Source organism: Callorhinchus milii, unplaced genomic scaffold (genome assembly GCF_018977255.1).
Source record: "Callorhinchus milii isolate IMCB2004 unplaced genomic scaffold, IMCB_Cmil_1.0 Scaffold32, whole genome shotgun sequence".
Taxonomy (NCBI): Eukaryota; Metazoa; Chordata; class Chondrichthyes; order Chimaeriformes; family Callorhinchidae; genus Callorhinchus; species Callorhinchus milii.
In genome coordinates this window covers 1,171,011-1,196,581 of record NW_024704773.1, presented here as the reverse complement: position 1 = coordinate 1,196,581, position 25,571 = coordinate 1,171,011, and the positions used below count along the sequence as shown (strand labels likewise).

At 38.3% G+C, this 25,571-nt stretch overlaps 1 protein-coding gene across 2 annotated transcripts in view; it reads left to right on the top strand.

Annotated features, from left to right (window-relative positions):
* LOC103182858 (guanine nucleotide-binding protein G(I)/G(S)/G(O) subunit gamma-7) overlaps window positions 1-25,571 on the top strand; it is a 148,236-nt gene that overhangs the window by 111,487 nt on the left and 11,178 nt on the right. For both annotated transcript variants that reach the window (XM_042345185.1, XM_042345184.1), the window contains one exon: window positions 18,448-18,554. In XM_042345185.1, the coding sequence (XP_042201119.1) occupies window positions 18,477-18,554 (78 nt within the window). In that variant the 5' untranslated portion in view covers window positions 18,448-18,476. The remainder of the gene's footprint in view (window positions 1-18,447; window positions 18,555-25,571) is intronic.

Genomic DNA, 25,571 nt, shown 5'->3' with positions numbered 1-25,571 from the left:
ATTATTTATTTTATCGCGTAGGATACGAAACAGGCTGTTCACCCACTTTCCAACTTTGCAGCAGATTACTGTTTGCGATCAAAGCTTTAAAAAGTATACTTCATCACTACTTGACTTACATGCCGAATTTTCTCTCCGATTCCAGGATTTAAATTTATTCAAAAATGACCTATCTTTGGTCTCTTTACCTTTCTCATTTGATGATGACCAAGCCCTATTTGACCTCCAACTCGAGCTTATTGACCTGCAATGTGATCCATTGTTTGCGGAGCCATTCAAATCAGTGCCACTTCCCAGTTTTTATCCCTCTCTTAATGAATATACCTTTCCAAAAATAAAGGCTGATACCCAGAGGATGCTTGTGCTGTTTGGATCAACAAACATATGCAAGGAGACATTTTCTGTGATGAAATTCAATAAATAAAAACATAGATCTGTGATGACTGATAACCACCTTGCAGTAGTACTCCGCATTGCAACAACGGAGACGATCCCTGACTTCAATTGTCTGGTTAACACACATCAGTGCTTTCATTCTTCCCATTGAGTGAGCTTCTCACATTCTCACCAATATGTGAGTAAATGAATGAATATCGAATAAATGTCTGTCTGCTCAATGAGTTGTTTTTATTTAAACTAATTTTAATGAATGTCAATTATATAAACTTTATTTTATGCATGTACAAGTGTAAGACTTGATTTTAAGCTATTATTAAGCATTTGCATCTATATTAAGTGTGTGGCCCGCAAAGCTTACCAAAACTCGTGAAGTGGTCTTCCAGCCAAAATAATTGTCCACCCCTGCTGTAGGCTGTTCAGAAACTTGATTTCTGCAGCAAGAATGGTAGAATAGGCTGGGATCTGGGTCAGGGTCTGTGGTGCTCTGTGATCAGTTAGCAAAGAGGAGGTCCAAACTCTGCACACATGTATACACATGTTTCTGAAATGGAACACTTTGCTGCTATGTGGCTTGCAATCTGGTTGAGAAGTGTAGAAACTCAGCCAACTGTGATAAGAGGTAGCAACAGGAGTCAGGCTTATGCCCTTCAATTATTGATACTGGCCAAAAGAAGTGTCCACAAAGTATATGGAATTCCAGGATTTTCATGGATAAGAGAGACTTCCCATAAATCTTAAACCCATGCCTTGAAAGTTTTTGAAATCATTAGATCTGACCTGGCCATGCATTCCTTTGGAGCTCCAAGAGACAATGATGTGCAAGTTTGAGCCTCTGATTTCCTCCAGACTGCTGATTTTGTGATCTCTGGCCTTGGAGAGGGGAACATTGAAAGAGAATTGTGTCACCCTCATTCCAAGCAGCTCACTCACTTAGTTTATGTGTGTCACCTGCCCGTACCCTCCGTTCCTCTGGCTCCGGTCTGCTCCACATCCCCCGCCCCAACCGCCCTACCATCGGTGGCCGGGCCTTCAGCCTCTCAGCCCCAGGCTCTGGAACTCTATCCCCCAGTGCCTTCGCCGCTCCTCCCTTCCTCCTTCAGCCTCTCACCTTCCTGACCGTGCTTCCCTCCCCCTCGACTCCTCCCCCCCCCCCCCCCTCCCCTCACCCTGACCATTTCCCCCCTGCTCGGGTCCTGACCCAACTGTACAGCGCCTTGGGACGTCCTCCCGACGTGAAAGGCGCTCTATAAATGGAATCTTGTTGTTGTTGTTGTCAGTGTTTGTGTGTCAGCCTGGTGCAGTGGTAGCACTATCGCCTCTTGAGTCAGAAGGTTGTGGGTTCAGCCGCTTGTCGGAACTTGGGATAACATCGTCCAAGGTGATGCTCCAATGCAGTGCTTGGGGGGTGTTGCATTGTCAGAGGTGCCGTCCTTCAGATGAGATGTTAAACCGAGGTGCATTCCGCCTTTCAGATGGATGTTAAAGATCTTGTGGTACAATTCAAAAAGAAAAGGGAGTTTCTCCCAGTATCCTGGCCAACAATCCCCCAAATAAAAAAAATAGGTCACTCACTCCATGGCTGTTTGTGGAACATTGCTGTGCGCAATTGGCTGCCGTGCTTTGCCCACAAAATACACAGTCAATCCACTTCGCATTTTATCCTGTGAAAAGCGTTGCGACGTCTCAACGATGTGATAAGGCACTATATTAAATCCAAGTATTATTAGTATTATTTATCCATCCATCCATTTAGCTACAGTTGGAACATGACCCATGACAACTTAGAAAAAAAGATAGAGAAAATTAAGTTGGAAAGGAAAGCCTCACAAGAAAAAATAAATTATTGAACTGAACCGACTCTTACCATATTTTGTTCTTTTATTCATAAATTGAGAACTATTTTATCAGTGTGATAACACCACAAAATCTCAAGCGGATTTGAGCAAGTTAAGTAAAACAAATTCTATCTGTTTAATGACCAGGATCAGAGGTTGCTAAAAAGGATCATAAGAAGAGTTATATAATTGTGTGTCCTAACCTCAACTAAACCTCCTGACATATGTATAATCACAAAGACGGGGGTGTTTCTTCCCTCTTGATGATGTTACGCCAGTACTATGTAGAAAGTCAATAACCATTGTATGGTACATTTTATTACGTGGTAAAGCACTATATCAAATGCAAGGATTATTGTTATTTTGGGTTGATGTTTCTATTGTCAGATTTTGAATAGACTTTTGGAAATTTTTCATCTTTTTCAGTGCTATTTATTTACAGAAATAAATGATTGTGTTTCTGCTTCATGTAGACTGGATATTAGGAAAATGATCCCAAATAATATAATCTCTCCTTTAAGAAGCAGGTCTTTCTTTGAGCTGCCTCATATTTCCATTTTCTTTGTACTGTACACTCAAAGTGAAAGATAAAAGTGCTACACTGTTAAAAAAAAATCCCCAGTGGTTAGATGTCAGAAATGCATTACCAAATCAGAAATAGGTCACAAGCACAATTCCGCATCGTTAGAAAACATGATCGTGTTTTAAGCTAAATCGAGAATGTTGCATCAGTGTCTGAAAAAGGGTAATATTTTGGTTGTGATCTGTTCCCACCATTTTCTGTTTCCATTCAAGATTTTGACTGTATTGCTTCATTCGTCATGTGATCACTGTTTGAACATCAGATCTCTTGGTGTTTTGATCATTCTGAAATGTAACCTTTGTTGGTTATCACAGAGTCAGCGCCTCTTTAATCTCTGCATCACAGATTTTAAATTGAGATCAAATTCTTTAGTTAATTGCTCCTCCACTTACGACAATGTCTTTTTTTAAAAAAAGCTCTACTTTGATTTGTGTCATCAGCAGTGCTTCGAGTTAATGGTTTGTCTGTCATTTTAAATGGCTGTGTCAACCAAAATGATATGAAGAATAAAGCTAGTGAAACTAGAAGTGCAGTGAACGCCCAGGCATTACTGCACCCTTTCTCATTGCAGATCAGTAGATTATTTTTAGTTACTGTGTCGATTGTAATATTTCACGCACTGCATCAAATATCTGCCCTGCAAAATATTTCATCTTTCAACATCAAAGCAAATGAAAGCTCTTTAAGATTTTGTATTATTATTCCTGGTATAGTTTGGCACCAATACCCTCAGACACAAGAGTACCTTATGCATTAGTGTCTGAACAATAAAGAACATGTCAGTATTTCACACAAAGAAGGTGATTTTTTTTGGAAAAAAATACATTTGTAAGCATTTCTTAAGCTTGTTGTATAAAGCAAGGTCATTTGAGTCTATTTAGGCTATGCTTCCCTGTTATTTTTTAATAATATTTTAATAACCCCAAACTATTAAAAGGCAAGGTTAAAATTATGGATTGTTTATTTTTTCAAAGTATATTTTGTAGTCATAAAACTTTTCACAGTAACACTCAGATAAGTAAGCCAAACTGATTTTCCAAAATGAGACCTTGAAGATATCTGTAGAATTGAGAATGCAATACGCATACAGAGTACTATCTGGAACAAGGTCATGGGCTGTATTTTCCATAAATATAGTGAAGAACTAATAAATTACAGGAGCATTATGCCTTAGTTAAAACTCTTAGTGGTAGAATAGCTCACACTGTGAAAGCAAGTTCAATCCCATATCTTTAAAGATGCAAAGTGGATGGGAGAATAATGCTTCAAGTTTACCTCAATGACTTCATTAATTTAATGCTGAATCAATACAAGACGTTAGGAGGATGTTTCAAAGGGCTATGATGCTGGAAAGATTGTGAACCAATGTTCTGGTGAAATCACCTCCTCACCCAAGCTATGGCGCAAATATCTTTGCAATCGTGGGACTCGCACCTGATTTATCCATGGCTTTTCATAGCAATTCAGTGCAGTTTTCCCTCAGTGATTCATTGCACAAAGAACGATGTAAACTGGACAGTAATCTTCAAATAAAAAGAGAATGAACTTACAATAGGCCAGTGGCTCCAAATATTGGACATTACTCCATTATACGGCAGTACCACATTCAGTAAGAATAAAACAATGCCAGGAATCTTAATGTGGAGTCACAAGCATACAAGTAAATATTTAAATTAACTTGTGAATAGCAATTATTCATTTTGCTGGGTTGTCTGTCTTTCCAATACTGAATAAAATTTACTTTCATTCACTGCAAAATGCTTTTCACATCAACTTGAACACAAGTGGGCACTAAATAATTACTGTTAGCACAAAAGCTGTTTAAAAATAACAACTGCTTTGCACAGGCATTGTATTTTGTTCTTTTCAGCTGTGTATAATACAAACTAAGAAAAAGCCAGCTAATGAGTGGGTTGAAAATAAATTGGGTACATCTTTAGAATTAAAAGTATGTTTTCGGAACACTTTTTGTCAGGTTAATCATGCTTGTGTTGAATGCAATCTGTTTTGAAGGATCTAGGGCTGTAAAAATCTATGTGAAACATTGCAGCAGCATCTCCTACGACAAAGGGGCTGGAGTTTACTGCCATTACCATTAAAATATAAAATAAGGGTCTCCTAAATAACTCAGGAAAGTATAGTTGAAAAAAAATGACACTCATTTTCATAACCTGCAATTGCTACCATGCCATGGTCTTGAAATAAAGCTGGCTCCCAGTAACATTCATAGAAAGTTGTTTCATGTTGAAAGTTATGTGGCCATATGGAGATTGGAGGCTGTGCTAACAACCCAGCTGTTCAAGCTCACTCTGGGTGTCTGGTTACAAGTGCTGTCAGTCACGTCAAACTCACTTTGTCTCCCTGCCTCCAAAAACTTTCTTTGTTGAAGTTACCACATCAAAACACGCAGGTGAATCTCCTGAAGCCACTTGGCTCGAGTGCTTTTTAGACTTTGTTCAATGTTTTGTTCTATAGTAAACGTGTAAGAAGTCACTGTCCCATGCCCCGTTTTTTTTGCTGAATCAGCTGTCCAATTATATCATGTTTATTCACATTTGTTGCCTTGTAGTCAATGAAGTGTAACATTTCAACATGAAATACAGTGAGCTTGACTTTATACTGTGGTTGGTTATTCTTAAAATTAAATTGGCTTAACCTCAAACTGAGTTTTCATATAATATGTTGGCTGTATACCAATATAAAGAGAGAGGGGGTGGTGGGGACTTTGTTTTATTTGCAATTCACATTTGGCAGGTGGAACTTTTAAATGACCAAACATGGCATTTATCCCAGTTAGGTAGAATTGTTTACTGTGGACAAATTGGCAGCTACATTCACCTACAAAACACGCAGTTACTGCACTTTGTAAATCCCCCATGAGATGCTGTGAGGCATCCTCCCAACTTGAAAGGCACCATGATGATTATAGTTCTTGTATTTGATATATATATGTCTTCACTTCCACACACCCCTCTTGCTAGCCCACCCATCCTTACCATGGTGTTGAAATGGCTATTTTTCAAAATCATTGTTAGTTTGTGCTACAGTAGATTCTTGATTGATTTCATTATTAACTTTATTAATATAACGCATAGGTCCTGAATGGCACAAAAGGGCTATTAAGTGAGTGGATGAGCCATACAGAAAATGAATGTCTCAGGTTCTACTCCAGTCTGTGCTAAGTTAGCAGAACTCAAGCAGTAAAGACACTGTAATTGTAATTGGTCTCATTGCCCTGGGCTAGATTCCTGCACCTAATCACTGTCCATTGAGTCATGGCCAAGGTACGTGTGTGGATGCTGAGTGAAGACAAGATCAAGCTCAGCTTTGATACTCTCGACAGTCAAATAGTTTGCCATCACTCTCTGTCAACACTTGCAGGTGAATTGTAACCTCTTAATTAAGGTGTTGGAAACTGATCAGCACCCATAGAACGGTATTCCAGTAGGAGATACCCCAGAAATGCATTCAAGGGTGAAGAGGGAAAATTGGTGAACAAAAGTACATCTTTGAGACGGGTTCTTTGAGACCTGTGTTCGATTCCCGGCAGGGTGAAAACCTTGGGCAAGTTTCCTTACTCCACACGCCTAATAATAATCCCTCAAAAAAAATAAAATTAGTCACTTCAATCAACGACTGATGGTGAGACACTGCTGTGCGCAATTGGCTGCCGCATTTCGCCCACAAATATACAGTCAATTCACTTTACAATATATTCTGTGAAGCGCTTTGAGACATCTAGAAGACGTGAAAAGCGCTATATCAAATGCAAGGATTATTAATATTATTATTATGGGTTAGAGTTGTAGAAAAACACCCAAGATATCCTAAAGTTATCCTCATATTCTCAAACCAAAAGAATGTGTATGAAATAAAACACAAAGGCAAGTAAATGCAGCAGCTATCTGCCAATCCTACTCCATTCCCACCTTCCCTCCATCCCTCTCTCCATCGCCGAAAACACCTTCCTTGCAGTTAGATCTGCTCCAATAATTCCCATAATTGACATGTCAACAACAAGTAATATTCTGCAATGCTGTTTTGTTAAAAGGACATGGAAAATGTCAAGCATTTATAATTTGTTCTACAGCCACTATGGTAACAAATATGATTAACATATAAGTAATAAAGCTACTCAACAATAGATTTAATGATTCAGTTATTAACTGTAAACTACAGGAAACACATGAACACAATTCGAAGTAAACACATTTTAAAAAAGCAGTATTGGATTGCCTTCACTATTTTTTGTCTGTTTTTTCCATGTTCTCTCTCTTTATCTCCCTTCATCTTTTATTTTAAGTTTGTTATTTTCAACCAATGGAATCATCGTTTTTACCCAATTCAATTATTTTTCTACCTTTTTAAAACTTTTGCTTAAGTTTGTTCTTATTTCTTCCGCTGTCTCTTGTGGGTCGTAGAATCAACAGCTTCTTGTTAAAAAGTGTTTCGGAATTTTCACAAACAACTGATACATAGGCACTACCATCTACACTAGTTTGAAACACTTTGATATGTCCTCCAGACATGAAAAGCATCATATCAAATGCAAGGATTAATTTTATTATTATTATTTTGACTTGGCCAGAAAGGCTAGCCAGAACCTAAAATATCGCAAATTGTCAGCATTGAACCATGAAAGCATTTCCCAGCTGTTTTTCTGGTGATAATCAATGCAAGAGAATGCAACACTGAATAATATATAAAGGACAGAACCATTTTGCTGGGTGACCAAGGTTTAAATACCAGCCCTTAGGCTACTGCCAATGTAAATTGATGCCAGGCTTTCCAAAGACTAGAGTTTAGGGCCCGGCCACCCATGAAGTGATCTTGCACTTTATATTTTATTCAGTCTTACATTGATTATTATCAGATAAGCAGCTGGGAAACGGCTGGTCTAATTGCTTGCACTAATGTTGTATATCAAACCTGTCTTTAAAGGGAATCTTACATGAAAAATTCTGACACAATATGTTTTTTGTTCTTCGACCTCATCTTTTTCACATGGTGCTGGCAATAAACTCGAACCCAGTGCAGATGGGAGTCTGCCAGGTGCAATCCAAGGACTGTCTAGCTGCAGGCTATGCCTGTTGTGCTCTGCCTACCCTCAGAGTACTGTGTAACATTACAGAGGTTAATTAAATATTAAAACTTATGCCGTTTTGGTTAAGGATCTATTTTATTATATCTGTTTTGTTTCCTGCCAACATTGGAACTTGTTCTGTCGTGAGAACTCTGTACTACAGTACTGATTCAATTAGCATTACTGCTGAAGAGCTGTCTCTCTAATAACCATACAGACAATTGAGAAAATTGTCCATTGCTCTCCCAAAGCTCCTTTGGATACTTGGCTTTTCATGAAGTAATTTTCATTTACTCTGTGTAAGTGTCATAATGATCTTTGCTCGTCACAGGTTCTAAATGGTTGTGTTCAAATTTCAAGCTGTTTACTTTCTGTGGGTCATATTAATAGCAAGAGGGTCTGTACGCAGGGGCCAGGGTTTTACACAAATCAAGTGATATGAAGTACAACCTCAGTTGCCACATGCAGTACCGGGACTAGCCACTTGGTGGAAGCGATAAAAATAGATTTACGAGGACTCTGAATGTAACATATAATAACAATAATAATAATAATGCTTGTATTTGATATGACACCTTATCACTTTGTCAAAATATCTCAAAGTACTTTGCAGAATTTGGTGTAAACTTTTTTTTTGTAGGCAAACATGACAGCTAATTTGCACACCGCATGAATTAAATAGCCAGTTTTATTTGGGGATTGTTGACCAGGACACCAGGAGAAATAACCTTTTATTTATTTGAATAGTACTTTGCTCTGATCCTGTGCCTCAGTGTATACTGTAACTGGTCACGTTACAAAATGGGAAAGGTTACCTCATGCACTGATTCCTCGTTACATTCCCTGAGTGAGTATTTTAACTCTGCTCAGCACATTCATGGATTGCATGTATAACTCTTTCAAAGAGCCAGCAAGGACATGATAGGCCGAATGACCTCTTGGGGTGTATATGTATATGTACCTGCAATTGGAGTCTCATAATGTGAGAAATCACAGGGAATAACCTACAATTTGTGTTAAACACACTCACTGCTGCAATGTCAGACTGCTCTCCAATAAAGCTTCTCTGAATAAAATCACCATCTGTGTGTATTTTGTTTACTTCTCATATGTTTCCATTGTTACCTGAACAAGCAGATGCTGTAGGGTGGTAAGACTGAAATGCAATTTGTTTTTATATATAAAATCATATTTTTTATTTTATAACAAACATGGACATTTACAATTAAGTATGGAACTGAAGACAAAATACATCCATAAAAGGCAATTTATACTAATAATTTTACAGTGTCTTGTGAACCAAACAATTTACATATTTTGAACAAACTAGTTTTCCTTGTTTAACCATAATACATCATGAGATAAAAGATCTGTGTACATTTTTTTATTTACAACCACTCGATGTTTTCACAGGATTACTTTTTATTTGCCTGCTTTATTTCTTTATAAAATACTACGTAAAGTACTTTGTAAAGTACTATTGTATATAAAGTATTCTATGGTAAGCTATGCAGTTTTAGCTGGTTACACTTCAGCAGTATCCTAACACACATCTTGAGGCCTCTTCTCTTGCCAATCTATACTGGGAAAAGTATGCATTCTATTTCAGTCCCGGGGAATTTTTGAGCACCGGTTGCATTCATATGTGGAACTTTCGGTCTGGTTTGCATACTCTTAAGCATTGGTTTCCACCGGAGTCAGACATCCAGCTAACCAAAATAAATGTACAGTACTTCATAAAGTACATTAAGTGTTAATGATAGTGATGGTAAATAATAGCCTTGCATAACTTACTGGATCTCTACTTGGAGAAACTTACCTGATTTCCACCATTCACCTCTTACAGGTTTCTCAAAATTCAGATACCACACACCATGTCCAGCTCTTACCCCAGAAAAACTATGATCCCAATCTGGAATGCCAATTAATAAGAAGCTAATCTGTCGTCATCAGAATTAATCTTACTGTGTTTTCTCTGTAAAACACTTAGCTAAATGGCCCATTGTATATTGAAGCTTTTCTGAACAGATTGCCTCTTCTCAAATCACCATAATCTAACGTTGGATACTTTAACTGATATGCAGCATTACCCATATGCAAATTGTCTGTCTCTTTAAACTGCCACCTTAATCCCGCCACAAACGTTAATACTGTGCATCATTATTTGCATGTAATATCACCATTTAATTTCCATGCTCTATTTCTGTGAAATTGTTAGTTGCCTATTTCTAAGCAACATCTTTTTCGGGGTTAATTTAATTAATTAACAAGTTATCCAGGAATTCCCAATGCACCTAAAATAGTAACTAAATAGTCTAGTGTATGCAGTAAAGTTGCTTAGTTATGCAAAATTACTTCCATGGATAAGCACCACTTTTAGATTTAGTTTTATACTGCTGCTTGAGCGATTATGGACCAAATATCCAATCACATAACTTTTAAAGAAACAGTTTTTAAAATAGTTTTAAAATGTTATAGAAAGGTAGAGAGATGTCTTTATTAGTAACCTTTAGTATAAGAGGCCTCGTATTACGCATGGTTGGATACATTGCTAATCCATAGAGCAAACCCAGGTCAATAATAAATGAGCAAAAATCTGGTGTTCTGATGTTATCTCTGCTGATTGGATAAATATTGTATCAATGGCCTAATACTTTTTCTAGTTCATACTTTTACTTTTTCTAAGCTTCTGTCAATAGCATATTGTTTGATCCTTCCATTGTTTCACTGATATGTTAACTCTAATCCTAAAATCATTTTGTATCTTTATTTGAGTAGTGATTTTGAAACACTTTCTTGCACAGTGTTGCACTGGTACTTTAAAACATAACAACATAATTTCTTGTGTTATCACTTGCAGTAAGTTAGGTTTTCTTTATAACACTTTTTCTCTTATTTGCTGGGGATGGATTGTCGGAGGTGTTCTCCTTCAGAGGAGACATATCACTGAGGTCCTGTCTGTCTGTTCAGGTGAATATTAAAGATTCCATGCCGCTATTCAAAAAGAGAAGGGAGATTCTCCCGGTGTCCTGACCAACAATCCCCCAATTAAAATTGGTCACTCTCTCCATGTGTGCTTGTGGGACATTGCTGTGTACAAATTGGCTGCTGCGTTTCGCACACAAAATACACAGTTGATCTGCTTTACCGTATATCCTGTGAAGCGCTTTTTGAGACGTCTCGACAACATGAGGTGCTATATCAAAGATTTTTATTATTATTACATCTATGCTTGCTACATTTAGAATGCTCAAGTGTACAACATAACAACTTTTTCACTCGCTCATAGCAACATCTAATTAAGTCATAAAACTTTAATGAACACAATAATCCTTGTATTTACGTAGTGTACTATAATGTCAAACCATCTCAAAGTGCTTTACAGGGAATTTCTGCAAAATGTATTGACTGTATTTGTAAGGCAAAGCAGCAGTTGTCTTGTGGATAATAATGTTTCGAATCCAGCCATGAAATGAATGACCAAATTTATGTGGAGGATTATCAGCCACTACACTGGGAGAATCTGCTCTCTCTTCTCAAATAGCATCAGGAAATCTTTTAACGTCCACTAGAAGAGACTCAAGGGACTTTGATTTAATGTTTAAATTCAGAGGACATTACCCTTAATAATGCAAGAATCTCCAGCACTGCACTGACTGTCATGGGCTCAAAGTCAAAGTTATACTCTAATAGGACTTTTTATTCTTTGATCAGACCCTATTCTGTTTGGTCTGCAGCATTTTTTTACCTGTAGTAAGAAATGTATTACAGACTTTGAACTCTTGACAGAGTAGACAAATGATATATGTTAGATGAATAAAGGGGCTCTGTATCAGGTTTGCCCTCAGACAGCACCTGCAGCATTTTACAGTAACTGTAAAGTAGCTGATTCAGCCTGATATGTAGGTTTAGCTGAATTAAGTCACGTTGATCTTGGCCCCAAAGTTTCTGATGCTTTTATGTTCATTAGTTGCACCATAAAACAAAGCAGTAATGAATACAATATAGTCCCTCTGCTGATAAATTAAACACAATTAAATCCTGTCAGCAGGGATATTCTGATAGAAATTATCTTACCACATTTATTGGGTTATTGTCACAAAACAAATCTTGTTGGTGAGTTAAATGCATTACTTTAAGGCAGTTTACAAAGAGGAGATCAGCTTTGACATTTTAACTGTGTTTGTACTGTTTAATTTACATGGACATAGGCTTTACGGCACGGTTGATATTCTCTATTTGAATCAAATGTTACTCTTGAAGTTTTACTATCTGGCTGATTTGACCAACTCATTGTTTCTACAAAGTAACCAAAAAGTCATGCTAACTATTATAATAATAATAATAATCCTTGCGTTTGATATAGCGCTTTTTCACGTCTTCTAGACATCTCAAAGCGCTTCACAGAATATGCTGTAAAGTGAATTGACAGCATATTTGTGGGCGAAACGCGGCAGGCAATTGCGCACAGCAGTGGCCCACGAAATGACCAATTTTATTATTGTTTTGTTTGCTTGGAAGGATTATTATTAGGTGTGTGGAGTAAGGAAACTTGCCCAAGGTTTCGCCCTGCCTGGAATTGAACTCAGGTGTTTCACTTGCAAGGCGAGTGCTCTAACCACTGAGCTACAGGCCTCATTAATTTCTTTCATTCTAGTGTCCAAACCATTGTACAGAGTGACAAAACGGTCACATTACCATTACAATGTCTAATAAGTCCCAAAGAAATTATGTTTTTTTTAAGATAACTACCTATTATCTTAAAAAAAACAAAATATCATAATTTCTTTGAGACTTATTAGACATTGTAATGGTAAAGTGACCGTTTGGTCACTCTGTACAATGGTTTGGACACTAGAATTAAAGAAATTAATTATAATCACTAGAGGTGATGACATTTTTAATTTCCTAAAAAAATGTAACACGATCTTGTGCAAGGACGCATTATAAACCAAGTTACAGTAAATTAGGGGAGCCCCAGAGAATTGCAATAAATCTCGTCAAAAGAGTGTTATACTCACAATCTGGTGCCAAAAAATGTTAGTGCAGTCAGAATTTCAGCATTCATACATGACTCACTTCATTAGATCTTTTATCACAAAAAGCCTCTCACAATCAAGAATCCATGTTTACCACATCTGAGTATTTTTGCAACTTAAGGTAACTGATCAGTTTCTCTATCCAGGTGTAGCTTTTCAGTTTTTGTTCATTATCATTTTCCAAAATTTTTCAATTATTAGTTTGGCCCGAGAGTTCCAGAGGCATCAAAGAAGCATTTGCAGGCTTGTGATGTGTACTTTCCTAAAGCACTTTGTGGTGCAGAATAAAGATATGAGTTAAACATTATAGGTGTGAGCTTGTTAAATGCCTTTACTCTTTAGAAAAGTTTCACAATAGCTGCAGATTTCGCGTTTTTTTTTGTCTTGATATTATCTCTAAAGGTACTTTCTTCCCGGAAATTTACTGAACATTTTTATTGTGTCTTAGAGTTTTTTTAAAAAAAGAAATCTTTTTTTCTGTCCCATTGCTCTACACCGTCCCTTTGCCCGTCTGTGACAATAACCACGGTTAGTAGTTCTGCCATTCATTTTACGTCAGTTTCACATTTATTAAAAAGTTGTTCACTCATCTTTTTTATTGCAGCCAGGCTGTACAGACACTTTTTCATCATCAAACACCCTGAGATGAGGAACAACATAAACCAGATACAAATGCCTGACTGATTGAGCCGGCTAAGGCATGCCCCACACAGAGGTCATATCAATATTGCCCTTTAATAGATTCTAATATGTTTTTTAAATGTGTATCCTGGACATTGATTTAGATAAAAAGCAACTGGAATTTCCCTATGCGGTGTGTTAACTAAACCAATTGTAGTTGTATTGTCCCCTTGTTTTTAATATCAGCATTTAACTAATACATATGCCTTGGGTTTTTTTTAAATCCTTAAAAATGCAGTAATGTGTAACCAGGTCAGTTGGAGTCAGTGCCGTGCTTTAAATAAAATGTTAAACCGTCTCTCTGTTCAGTTGGACTTTAAAGATCCTAAGGCACTATTTGAAAATAATAATCCTTACATTTGAGATAGCGCCTTACCACATCTTCGAGACATCTCACTGTGCTTCACAGAATGTACTGTATTGACTGTATATTTTGTGGGCGAAACTCGGCAACCAATTGTGCACAGCAGTGCCCCACAAACAGACGTGGATTGAGTGACCCCAAATCATTATTATTTATTTTTGAAGGGATTATTATCCCTGGAAAAGTGATCTGCCAATCAACTAACAACCAGGATCCTACTTACTGCTAGGTAAACAGAAGCATGTGTAGTAAAGAAACTTGCCCAACCTTTCGCCCTGCCTGGGAATCAAACCCAGGTCTTCTCACTTGTGAGGAGAGTTCTCTAACCATTACACTACAGAACTCCAGAGGGAGTTCCTCCTGATGTCCTGGTCAACAATCCCCCCAGATGATATTGGTCATTCACTTCATGACTGGTGCAAATTGTCTTGTCATATTCATCTGAAAAATACGCAGTCACAACTGATTCTACCGCATAGGAATAGTTCATCTACAAAATACACAGTCATTAATGATTCTACCGCACAGGGAAACTCCTGTTGCTTTTTATCTCGACCTGTGTACCAGATACACATTTTTAAGGTCAATACTGATATGATCTTTGTGTGGAGTATGACTTAGCAGTTTCTTCCACCATCTGAGTACATTGCAGAGACCAGCTCTCCTTACTTCTTGTTAAGTGCTTGGATATTTGTCTTGCTCAGAAATATAGAACTGGGACACTTAAGATCTCCCATACAGCTGCCAGAAAAGAACTCTGACAATCATCTTAGAGTGTTTCACTGTTTTGAGGTAAATATGCATCACGGAAAGCTCCTTGAATTACAGTTTCCTCCGAAATGCTGTCAACGGAAATTAATGTGAGCAGCTGAATACCTCCAAACAAATATTAGAAGCAGTTCCTGGAATGGGCGAGGGTTTTTGCAAATTCATACTTTGCAAGTTTTCAGCAGCTCAACAAAATTACCACCAATTTCAAGAGTGCAATAAATCGGTTCATACAGATCTGCAGATACTTTTGTTGAGCGTTGTATAAAAAATAAAAGTAAGTTTTGTGCCTCATATGGATATTGATGTACTGTGTGTATAAGAGGCACATGCTGCCATATAATAATTCAATTTCTAAAATTCTAGGACCTAATCCATATTAAATATTCTAGCCATTTTGGAAATGCTTTAAATTGATCATAAGAAGTGCATATTCTGTAACAACTGTTTTATAAATTATACAATATTGAGGTCTTATGTAATTAGTGCTTCGAGGGCATACATTTCAGATCATTGCTAAAAAAAAGGAAGGTTTCAAGGTTTTTGTTTACACAGAAGATTTTTAAGAGATGGAATAGGTGCAACAGCATTCATAATAGCTTTTAAAAGGCAATTTGAGAAATATTTAAATAATAATTCTTGAATTTGATATGCCTTATGTCAAAACATCTCAAAGTGCCTTATAATGTTTTGATAAAATGCAGTGACTGACTATTTGTAGACAAACACATCAGCCAACTTGCGCACAGTAGTGTCTCACAAAACGCTATGAAGTGAATTATTTTTTTATTTGAAAAGGAAAATTATAAAAAGAGAGTGGGAACTAAACAGGTAGTTCTTTCAGAGAGCTGGTACAGGCAGCTGAGGGTCCAAATGGCCTCCTTATGTGCTGAAAAATTGTATGCTCTAATGTGCAAAGCTGCATTATTCACCATGTGGATATAGAGAATTAGGAGTCATTAACAATCAAATGAAAAGGATTAATTATAACTAACACCAATGCTTCAAGATTGTTCAGTACAGTACATAATTAGTGATGCTCTTAATTCCCTTTGTACACATGCATTTGCACATGTTGCATATTACACGTGAAAAAATGGTTTATATACAATAAGTAATATACCTCAATACTTTTTGGTAGCTGAGCTACTTTGTTCTTCATTTATAAAATAAACCCAAGCAGTTTAGTAGCAAAGTCTCATTCTCTCAGTCTAAATGTACTGAGTGGTTTGTTTTCTTCAAAGTGCGAAGTTTCAGAAATTATATGTAGCTCAAAAACAAATACATTTTGTTCTCTGACAGAAAATCAAACCACAGCAGGTGAAATGATAATAATGTATTTGGCCTTTAGGTTACCAAGTTCAAGCTCGTTTTTTTTTTGGACTACAGTCAAGTAATCAAATTGAAAATACGGTATTCGCTCCAATTGTGATTACATCAAGTTAATAAGATCTCAATGACTCATATAAGAACTGCAATTATTCTACAGAGATTTAAAAATAATAAAACCAGAAGGGCACGGTGACAAATTATTGGTTGACCCAGATAAAAGCATGACTAAGCAGATGTATATCAAGGAGGAACCAATGACTTCAAAGCCTATTATATTTATATTTAATCGTTGATGTGCATGATGCAGTTCAGAAAGGAATTTGCTACATCTACACCTTTTTCAGGTTGGGAACCCCCGTGGACTGTTCTCTCAGAATACTCATTTGAAATTGGGAATATTTTCCTTTAGTCTCTTATTCCCATGACCGCTCAAACCCCCTGCTTTAATGCCTGGTCTGCACTGACTGAGCAGTTATCAGACGGGGACATTTTTCAATGTAATGTAGTCTATAGAAGGTACCACAGATCATGAAGTAGTCAAAGTGATTGAACGATAATGATGAACTCCTTCTAATCCGTTTATGTGTCAGAGTTTGTTCTCTGTTGAGTGCAGTGACTTCTGCCAGGGAATGGTTACACAGCTGCTGGTAGCCTGCCGATATATTGTTGAAATTACTATTCTTCATCAGTGAGTCTAGACAGTGTCTGGAGGCTATATGGTTATAGAAGCAGGACCAATTCTGCTCTTGTGTGCATTTTCCATTGTAGGTCATATGCAGGAGAAGGAGCCTTGGCCTATTTTCTCCTCTGGCCCGTGGATACTAGGTCAATACTCATATTCCTATTTCTGCCCCAGCTGATATCTGCTTATTCAGTGCAGTGACGTTTTCATGAAAGAATTACCTTGAGGCACTAGTAACAGTTGCTACAACAGCCCTTCTTGATTTTAAGCATAACAGTGTATTAATACCTTACTTGGTTGTATGATAGATCATGTCAATTCAAAGCACTCAATTGACTGATATGCCAGCATGTTGGGATACATTTTCAGCTGATCTAAGACCATTGTGTTTAACTTTGATATAGCGCCTTATCACGTCTCAATGACACGATAGGGCTATATCAAATGCAAGGATTATTCTAATTATTCTAATGTTTATTTAAAATGCCGTTTTAATTGTTAATAATCCTGATAATAATCCCTCCAAAAAGCAAAACAATAATAAATTGGTCATTTTCAATCCACGACTGTTTGTGGGACACTGCTGTGCGCAATTGGCTGCCGCGTTTCGCCCACAAATATACAGTCAATTCACTTTACAGCATATTCTGTGAAGCGCTTTAAGACGTCTAGAAGACGTGAAAAGCGCTATATCAAATGCAAGGATTATTATTATTTTGATTATACAGGGTGACCAAAAAGTTGTGATACCATTACAATGTCCAATAAGTCTTAAAGAAATTATAATATTTTTGTTTTGTTTTAGATAATAAGGTCGATATCACGACTTTTTGGTCACCTTGTATAAGCTGGTGGTAATGAAGTTCCTTCTAATATTTCAGCGACTTTATTACTGTAATATTGGTGTACTGTAATGTTTCAGTGTCACAGCATGTGAGCTGAAAAAAAGGGACCAGCCCAGGAATACTGGAATTTCTCAGAACCTGGTAGCAGACTGAATCTACATCTTTGGTTGCAGCAAAACGTTGGACTTTTTTTTGCATTTGATATAGTTCCTTATCACGTCGTGGAAACATCTTGAAGCGCTTCACAGGATATACTGTAAAATGAATTAACTATATATTTTGTGGATGAAACAAGGCAGCCAATTGCGCACAACAATGTCCCACAAACAGTCGTGGATTGAGTGAACACATTTTTTTTCTTATTGGACTTAAAGCCACTGCATCACAAAAGTGCTGAGAGATTAGACTGTGTAACATGCACTTAAAGATTTAAATTTGAAGCTTTTGTTCTGATTTCTCCTGACATTCAGTCATGATAGTGGTGTGGGGTGAACAGCACAAAATTCACAAAATGGCTTGATAATCAGGTTTGGCAAATTTTTCATTGTAATATCTTAAAAGCTGCTGAAGCTATTTATTTTGGAAGTGCTCTTAATAGTGGGGTAATACAGTGTACATTTCAATTTCTCATGAGTTTTGCTGGTGATATAACAACATTTTGTGCATTTCATTTTCACACAAATGGGTTGTGGGAGGGTGAAACACACGAGAGCTGATAAGAACAATTTGACCTTCACCTTAAGTGCAAATGTTTCAGTCGTGTAGACTTGAGTTTTCAGGTCCAGGAGTCAATTTTATGATGTTAATGAGTTATCTGCTTGTTTTTCCTTGTACAGAAAGTTTGGCTACTTAATAGACGCTAACAATGTCAACAAACAACATAGCTCAGGCAAGAAAAATGGTGGAACAGTTAAGGATTGAGGCTGGAATTGAACGAATCAAGGTAAGGTACAGCAAAGTGATTGTTTTTAGTAAACTAGGGTATAGTCTGTTTTTAATTAAATTATTTCTGCCTCATTTTTAGGCTCTTGCTCCACTCCCTCTCTACATCGTACATCCTTAGATGACCAAGAGAGCGGGTTTGGTTGTATCTAGGCTCTTGACATTGCTGCTTTGTAACTGGTCATCAGAATTCATGATAGTTGCCCTGGGTTGATATGTTTTCTCCTCCCCTGCTTAAGGAAATGTTCTTCCTTTCCGATCAGCAAACTTGTACTGCAGTGTCACTCATGCTTGTTCTCAGCCGGCCGACTGAGTGTGATGACACTTCAATTGTAGCAGATCCAAATGTCAAGTGTGAACTTTGGCTTTCATTCTTCGTTAATTTTCACTGCATGGTTTGCTGAGTTGGTGATGCAAGAATTGCATTGGAGCCCCATAATTCCTGCACTTTTATCTTGCAATGTCTCACATGCTGAGTGACCAATCTCAACCGTGTCATAGTGAAGGTATCGATTGGATGTCAAATGCATTCCCACAGGTTTCACGAACTCTGTCCCTGAGTGTGGGTGAGTTCTACCTGACTGTCTTGCTCAGCTCGGACACCTGCGGAGGCAAGATTAACACTGCAGGATTGAGTACTCTCTCACAGAGAAGTCACAGTTCCAGTCTAATTCCCAGGCTGTTGTAATAGAATATAGAATCAGTTGGTGGTTTTCCACAGGATTTGAATTAACAGAGATAATATTAATAATAATTAATAATAATAATAATAATTAACAGAGATCACAGATAATCACAGAGATGGTAGATTTTACAATGTGTCTTTGTTACAAGAGCTTGAATGAGAAACAATAACCATTATAGGTAGAGGTGATGATACGTATGCTCTTTGTTAACTGTACACTTGAAAGATCTGAAGCCTCCCTCAGTTCCCAGAGCAGACTCTCCAAGCAGTCCTCCCTCCAGTCTGCTCAACCCCTTGTTTTTCCCACTCTCTCTTGTGTTGAGACAGGGGTGTCTGTGTGTGGCAGGGTGGGGGTGGGGGGGTGGAATTGAAGAGGTAGTCTGGGCTGCTCTCACTCTTACACATAACTGAACTGCCACCAACCAACCACCCTCTAGGTTGGAATTAAAGAGTCCCAAGAAGTGGAAACGGTAGAAAACACCTTAAAAGAGCATAAATCTCACCCCAACAAATATAATAAAATCATAAATCATGTTTTTAATCCATAATAAATCTAGAGCCGTTAACTGCCTGAATTGCTTGACATGTAATATTTTTATTGTACCATTCGTAAACCTTGTGCTGAATTTTCTAATAATTCTAAATGATTTGTACCTGTTATATATCTACATGGTTATTGTTATCCTGTTGCAGTGTGTTGTACGCTACAGCAGCTTGAGATCAGACATCATATGCAAACCCCCAAACCCCATGTGATATCTTACAGTTCCTCTCTCGTGACGCCATGAAGCTTGTCAAAGGATTCCCAATTCATGATGTCACTAGAGGGAACTCCATAATGTGGTATGGAGAGGACCTCTAGAAACAAAAAGTCTGTTCTCAACACAAAAGTAAGAGGCAATGGAAAAATATTGGTTAATGGATATTTCTCTTATAATATCAAGGGCTTATTAGTTAATTCACCATAATTCCCTTTAAGATCCAATATTTCTGTAACTTCTGCTTGGAATCTTTGTTTAGAACCAATAAAGTTATAGGATTGGTTTTGCAGCTATGTCCCAAATCAGAGTAACTTGTCAGTGGAGAATCTACAATCCAGACTGGAAACATCCAGTGAATGCATTGGATGTCTGGTTTCTAAGGAATGGGTAAACATTGAATACCAATGAGATGACAGATTACTACACACCTACTGCCTGTCTAGCTGTTGTTTTGCTTTGGTTTTAAAGCCCAAACACAGGGTCTGTCACACAAAACAAATCCCTGTGCTTTATCTTGTGCTTGAATCACGGCTAAAGTACGTTTAACCTTGATTTCTATCCAGTTCTCAAACCTTGATGTGTAAATAACTTTAGAAAAATAAATGTTGAAAACTATTGCAGCTAACTGAATCCAACGGACTTTAAGGAGCAGATTTTTTTCATGTCGCCATTTAGTAAATGGCTGTGGAGACTCACTGTCACGGTAAAAGAATAAAAGCAAGATAATACTAAAAAAGCGGTGTTTTCCGGTGTTTGAAAAAATTCTCCCTGCAAGCTGCCTTTCTGAAAGCCACAGAAACTGAGTGCTTCAAAATGTGTAAACCATAGTGTTCTGAGCTGCTGGTGAGCTGATCCTGCATTACTGTTATGAAATGTACAGAATTTTTAGCTGCAGCAAGCTGTCACCACTCCAGAGATATAAACCTTACCACAAAGGGACTTTACCATTCACTTGTGCTTCCTTTAATAAGAACTGCCTTTGCACTAATTCAGTGTTGACATTTTTTGGCTTCATGGAGTGCCAAGCTATCAGAATTTCCTGTAACATTCCTATATTTTGAATGCACAGCAAAGATCTGGAGCTGAATCCTGTTTGTGTACAATTGGTCAGGGTAACAGAATCAAAATAGAAAAAAACACTGAAAATAAGAATGAATCTGTGCGTCCACATGACTCCAGTTCACTACTACTCTGCCTCTGCTTGTCTCCTTGGCATAGTTGGGACAAAAACAATCTAAATGTGGATTGTTATTTGTGCAGTGAAACACTGAAGTTAATTTGCAGTGTGTTGTGTAACAGTTATAGCTATTTATTTGCTATCTGCAATAAGTAAACTCTGAATTTACATCGGTACACAGAGATACTAATGTATAGCACCAAGGAAATAATACCAAAGGATATACAATGCTAAGCACACAGCTAAGCTCCTCTTTAATTCATCAAATTATTTTAAGTTTGATCATTTTTCCAATGACAGTAATAAACTAGAAGATAATGAAATAGAACTGTTATTGATATCACATGTAGAAAAGATTTTCCCCACATTATTCCAGCAGGTCCTCCCTCTCACCTAAAACAGCTGCATTATAGAAAACCTCATTGTGTGTTCACATAATGTAAGCCCTTGTATTATTTTGTTAGATTGTAAAGTAAAATCTATGATCTTTGTAGAGACATTTGTTGGATTAATAAATAATTATTAAATGCAGATTGATTCTGGTTTCAGATTGGTTCTCCATTTGTAATGTCAAGTGTTAGGAAAGAGAGGAATTAATTGTTCTTAAATCATTCTTCAGCTCAGCAGTAAATTTGTTTTTGCGTAAAGCAAATGTTTAACACTATAGTTTGCAGAAACGTATCCTTTGTACTTCCTTCTTCCAGCATCCTCGCTATGTTGAAATCAAGACGTATCACTCTGCCTCTTATTTTAGCTCATTTGTTTAGAACTGTGAAACTCCTTAACTGCCTCCATTATCAAGGATGGACTGACTATATGGGAAATTAAGAAATTTCCTGAGTGCCCCCGTGAATGATTCCTGTTACTTACCATCGTCCTAATTAAGCCACAACAAAGTATTTAAACACACAGAGGTTTTATGCCGAATCAGTTCCACTGCTTCCCACACTCTACACAGAGCGAGTGCGGAACCTCGGTGTCTTGTTCAACTCTCCACTGTCCTTTAAACCCCACATCTGTGCTCTGACTCGGTCAGCTTTCCCCCACCTCCGCAACATTGTCCCTCCACCGTCTTGCCCCACCCTACCTCTGTGACCTTCTGAATCCCTACCAACCTGCCTGCTCACTTCATTCTGCAGCAGTGACCTGCTTCACGTCCCTTGCCCTGCCCTCTCCACCATCAGTGGTCGGGCCTTCAGCCTTTCTGCCCTTACTCTTTGGAACTCCATCCTGGTTCCTTCCCTTGCCTCTTTCAAATCAGTCTCAAGACTCATTGATCGCACCTTTGGTCATCTTCCCACTCCCACCCCCTTTGGCCCCTACCAAATTCAACCCCCAGCTTGGGTGCAAACCCTCGACTCTGCCACAACTTGGGAAGCCCTCCCAACGTAAATGCAATTTGTTGTCGTTGTTTTTAGAAGTGGTTTGAAAGCAAAGAGTGAGCATGTGAGGGTGAGAGTTTCAGACAGGCCAGGCATTGTGCCATCAAGCAAAATGGAAGAGGGACTTTTAAGTCTTGAGTTGGCAGATCAGAAGTATGATGCAGCCAAGTGATGTAGGCATTTAAAAGTTAAAACAAGGATCTTAAAGTCTGTTCACTGGGGAATAGGAAGCCAGCAATAGCCTCACAGTGTCTGGTGTGGGAAAGGATACAAGCAGCTAAGTTACGGACTTTAGAAGTACCACATCCTTCCAGTCTTTGAAGCAGGGCATAGATATCAGAATCCTTAACAACAACACGGCATTGCAGCATATTGTTTCATCTTTTAACAGCCCAATGAGCAGGATTCTTTGTTGGCGTCTTGTCCATTTTTGAGCTGCAAGAAGTAACTGCAAAACAAATCGAAGTGCAAAAGTGCAAAGTCTGCAAATAATTTTCCTTGGCAAGAAAATTTAACTTTTGGTGTTCAGTGTCGTTTGAATCTACCTCTGATCCCCAATAACAAAGCGGATCATTATTGCAGTATGGCCATGATCCTAGGACAGATATTGTTGGCTGCATGCCAAATGATCAGCTGTAGAATTAGTTGGCAATCCAGAGGCTAGCCTACATCATGTTCACCAAAGGAACTTGAATTCCAGTCTGAACTGATGCTCACATTTTAGCTTGGCTCTTAGGGGAATTCCAGGAAGTCTCTCGCCGATCAGGGAGAGAGGTGAAAGTAGCATAGTTTAAGCATCCACTCAACAAGTTCCTCATTGACAGATTCTGGGAAGATGCCTCTGTTTCCTGATTTTAATTAAAAAATGAATAATCTTTGCATTAGACGGCCTTATCTCTGCCTTTACGATCTGCTTTCTCCCCACTCCACTACCAGCTGGCTCTGGCTCTGCTCAGCTGGCTCTGCCCTCCTGCTCGTCCTTTGTCCCCTCAACTCCACCCCTTGGTGGCCTTGTTTTCAGCCACTACGCCCCAAAGCTTTGGTACTCTCTCCCTAAATCACTCCACCTTGCCCTCTCATTCCCCTCTTTTAGATCACGACTGAAGACCTTCCTCTTCAACCATGCTTACAGTCACCTCCTCCACCCCCCAGCTCGGCATCACTGATAAGCGCTCCAAGACGCTGCCCCGCATGAAGGGTGCTATATACATGCAAGTTGTTGTTGTTGTTTTCACATTATCAAACCTTTCAAAGCACCTCACAGAATTTAACAGTTCGGGGCGGGTAAACGGGAACTACAAATGCAAAATATAAATTTCGGGCAGTTTCTATTTTTATCAGTACACTGATATAAAGAGAATAAAAGTAGCAGTGGAAAGTACCATTCCTGGAAACTAATCACATCCAGAAATGTTGGAGATGGATGTGCACTGCTTTCCTGGCAACATCCCCAGTGCTATTACCAGTAAGATAGAAATTATAATAAAACGTATTCTCAGCTTGAACAACATGATTTCCTGGCAACGCAGAGTGAAGACATGTATTTTGTCACAATAAACAGACACCAAAAATACCATCTAGTTGCTGGAAGAGGTTGACTAACTTGAGGTTCAAAACATTGCAAGCAAAAAATGTATCTTTTTGTAAAACTTGTAGACGCCAGCAAAGGAGAGAAGGTATTGATTCAGTGCACAATCCCCGAGATCATTTTGAAACTGAAGCTCCATCTTCGCCCAGCTCCACTGGCTCCTCATTCCCCAGAGTATAGAGTTCAAAACCCTCATCCTCCTACCCCTACCCTCCCTGCCCTATTGATCCTAACCCCCAGCTCGGGTCCAAATCCTTGACTGTCCAGTGCCTTGGGATGTTCACTGGACGTGAAAGGAGCAATACAAATGTAATTTGTTGTTATTGTTGTTGAAGCTCTGCATTCCAGCAGATCGTCAGGAAATGTAAAAAACTGAGATCTTTTCACTTTTGAAAGGAATCATGTGAGGCTCGATTAGATGTATTCCAAGTCACTGCAAGAGATGAGAAGAAATCCTATAACCATATGAACCAACACGTTGTCAGCGCAGGCTGATTTATCTCATTCATGTTTCAACACAAGAATATTGCCCACAGTTGTCAGGACCCTGCAGAACATTTCCCCTCAAACACAAAAGGCTGATTTGAGATTTATTTTATGTTAAAATACAGTATGTATCTCCATATCTCACCGGTAGATCTGTATTTGACATTTTGTTGGTTTTCCAGTCTGTAAGTCGTGCCCTGCAACAAATTCAAATGGAAATTTTAACAAGAAAGTACAAAGGGTTTTGAAATCTCAGTGTCTCTGATACCTCAATTGTTAAAAAAAAGTTTTTGTTCAGATGGGTGATTAACACATGCAGAAACCCTTCATCATTCTTAAGAGTAGCCAAACCAAACTTTGAGAGTTTCACATATGCATGCCACTTATACTTGGAAATTTCGCTTTAGAAATGGAATGCTCATTATCTCCCTAGAGGAACGCACCCTAATTCTGGAGAATTTTAGCCACAGGTTGGCAAAAGCTTAGGAACTCCAGAGTGTGCATTGGGGTATTACTGAAGTTTACCCAACTAGAACTACGGAGCTTGCCATTGAAAGCATCGTCTGACATGCTTCCTACTGGAACCATCCAACATGTTGGAGCTTTGGTTTGCAGGATTGAGAAGAATTCCTGCTCCAGTGACCAACTGGTCTGCCCCTCCAAGTCCTATCAATAAACCAGGCTGGCTAGTCTGTCATCAGCACTGTCTTGGAATATTGTGAACCCACCTGGCTCAAGAATAGGACTACCGAGGCTTGACTCAATTCCTACATTCCATTGCCACATAAATCACCTTGGAGCCAGCTCAGTTCCAGTGAGACACTACTTACCTCCCCCCCACCCCCCCACACGCACACACACTGCCTAGTGTAAAATACTCCAAAATCTCTGAGGTTTAGTGCCTCGTTTGTGCAAAATTAGCTGATCTCAACTGAATTG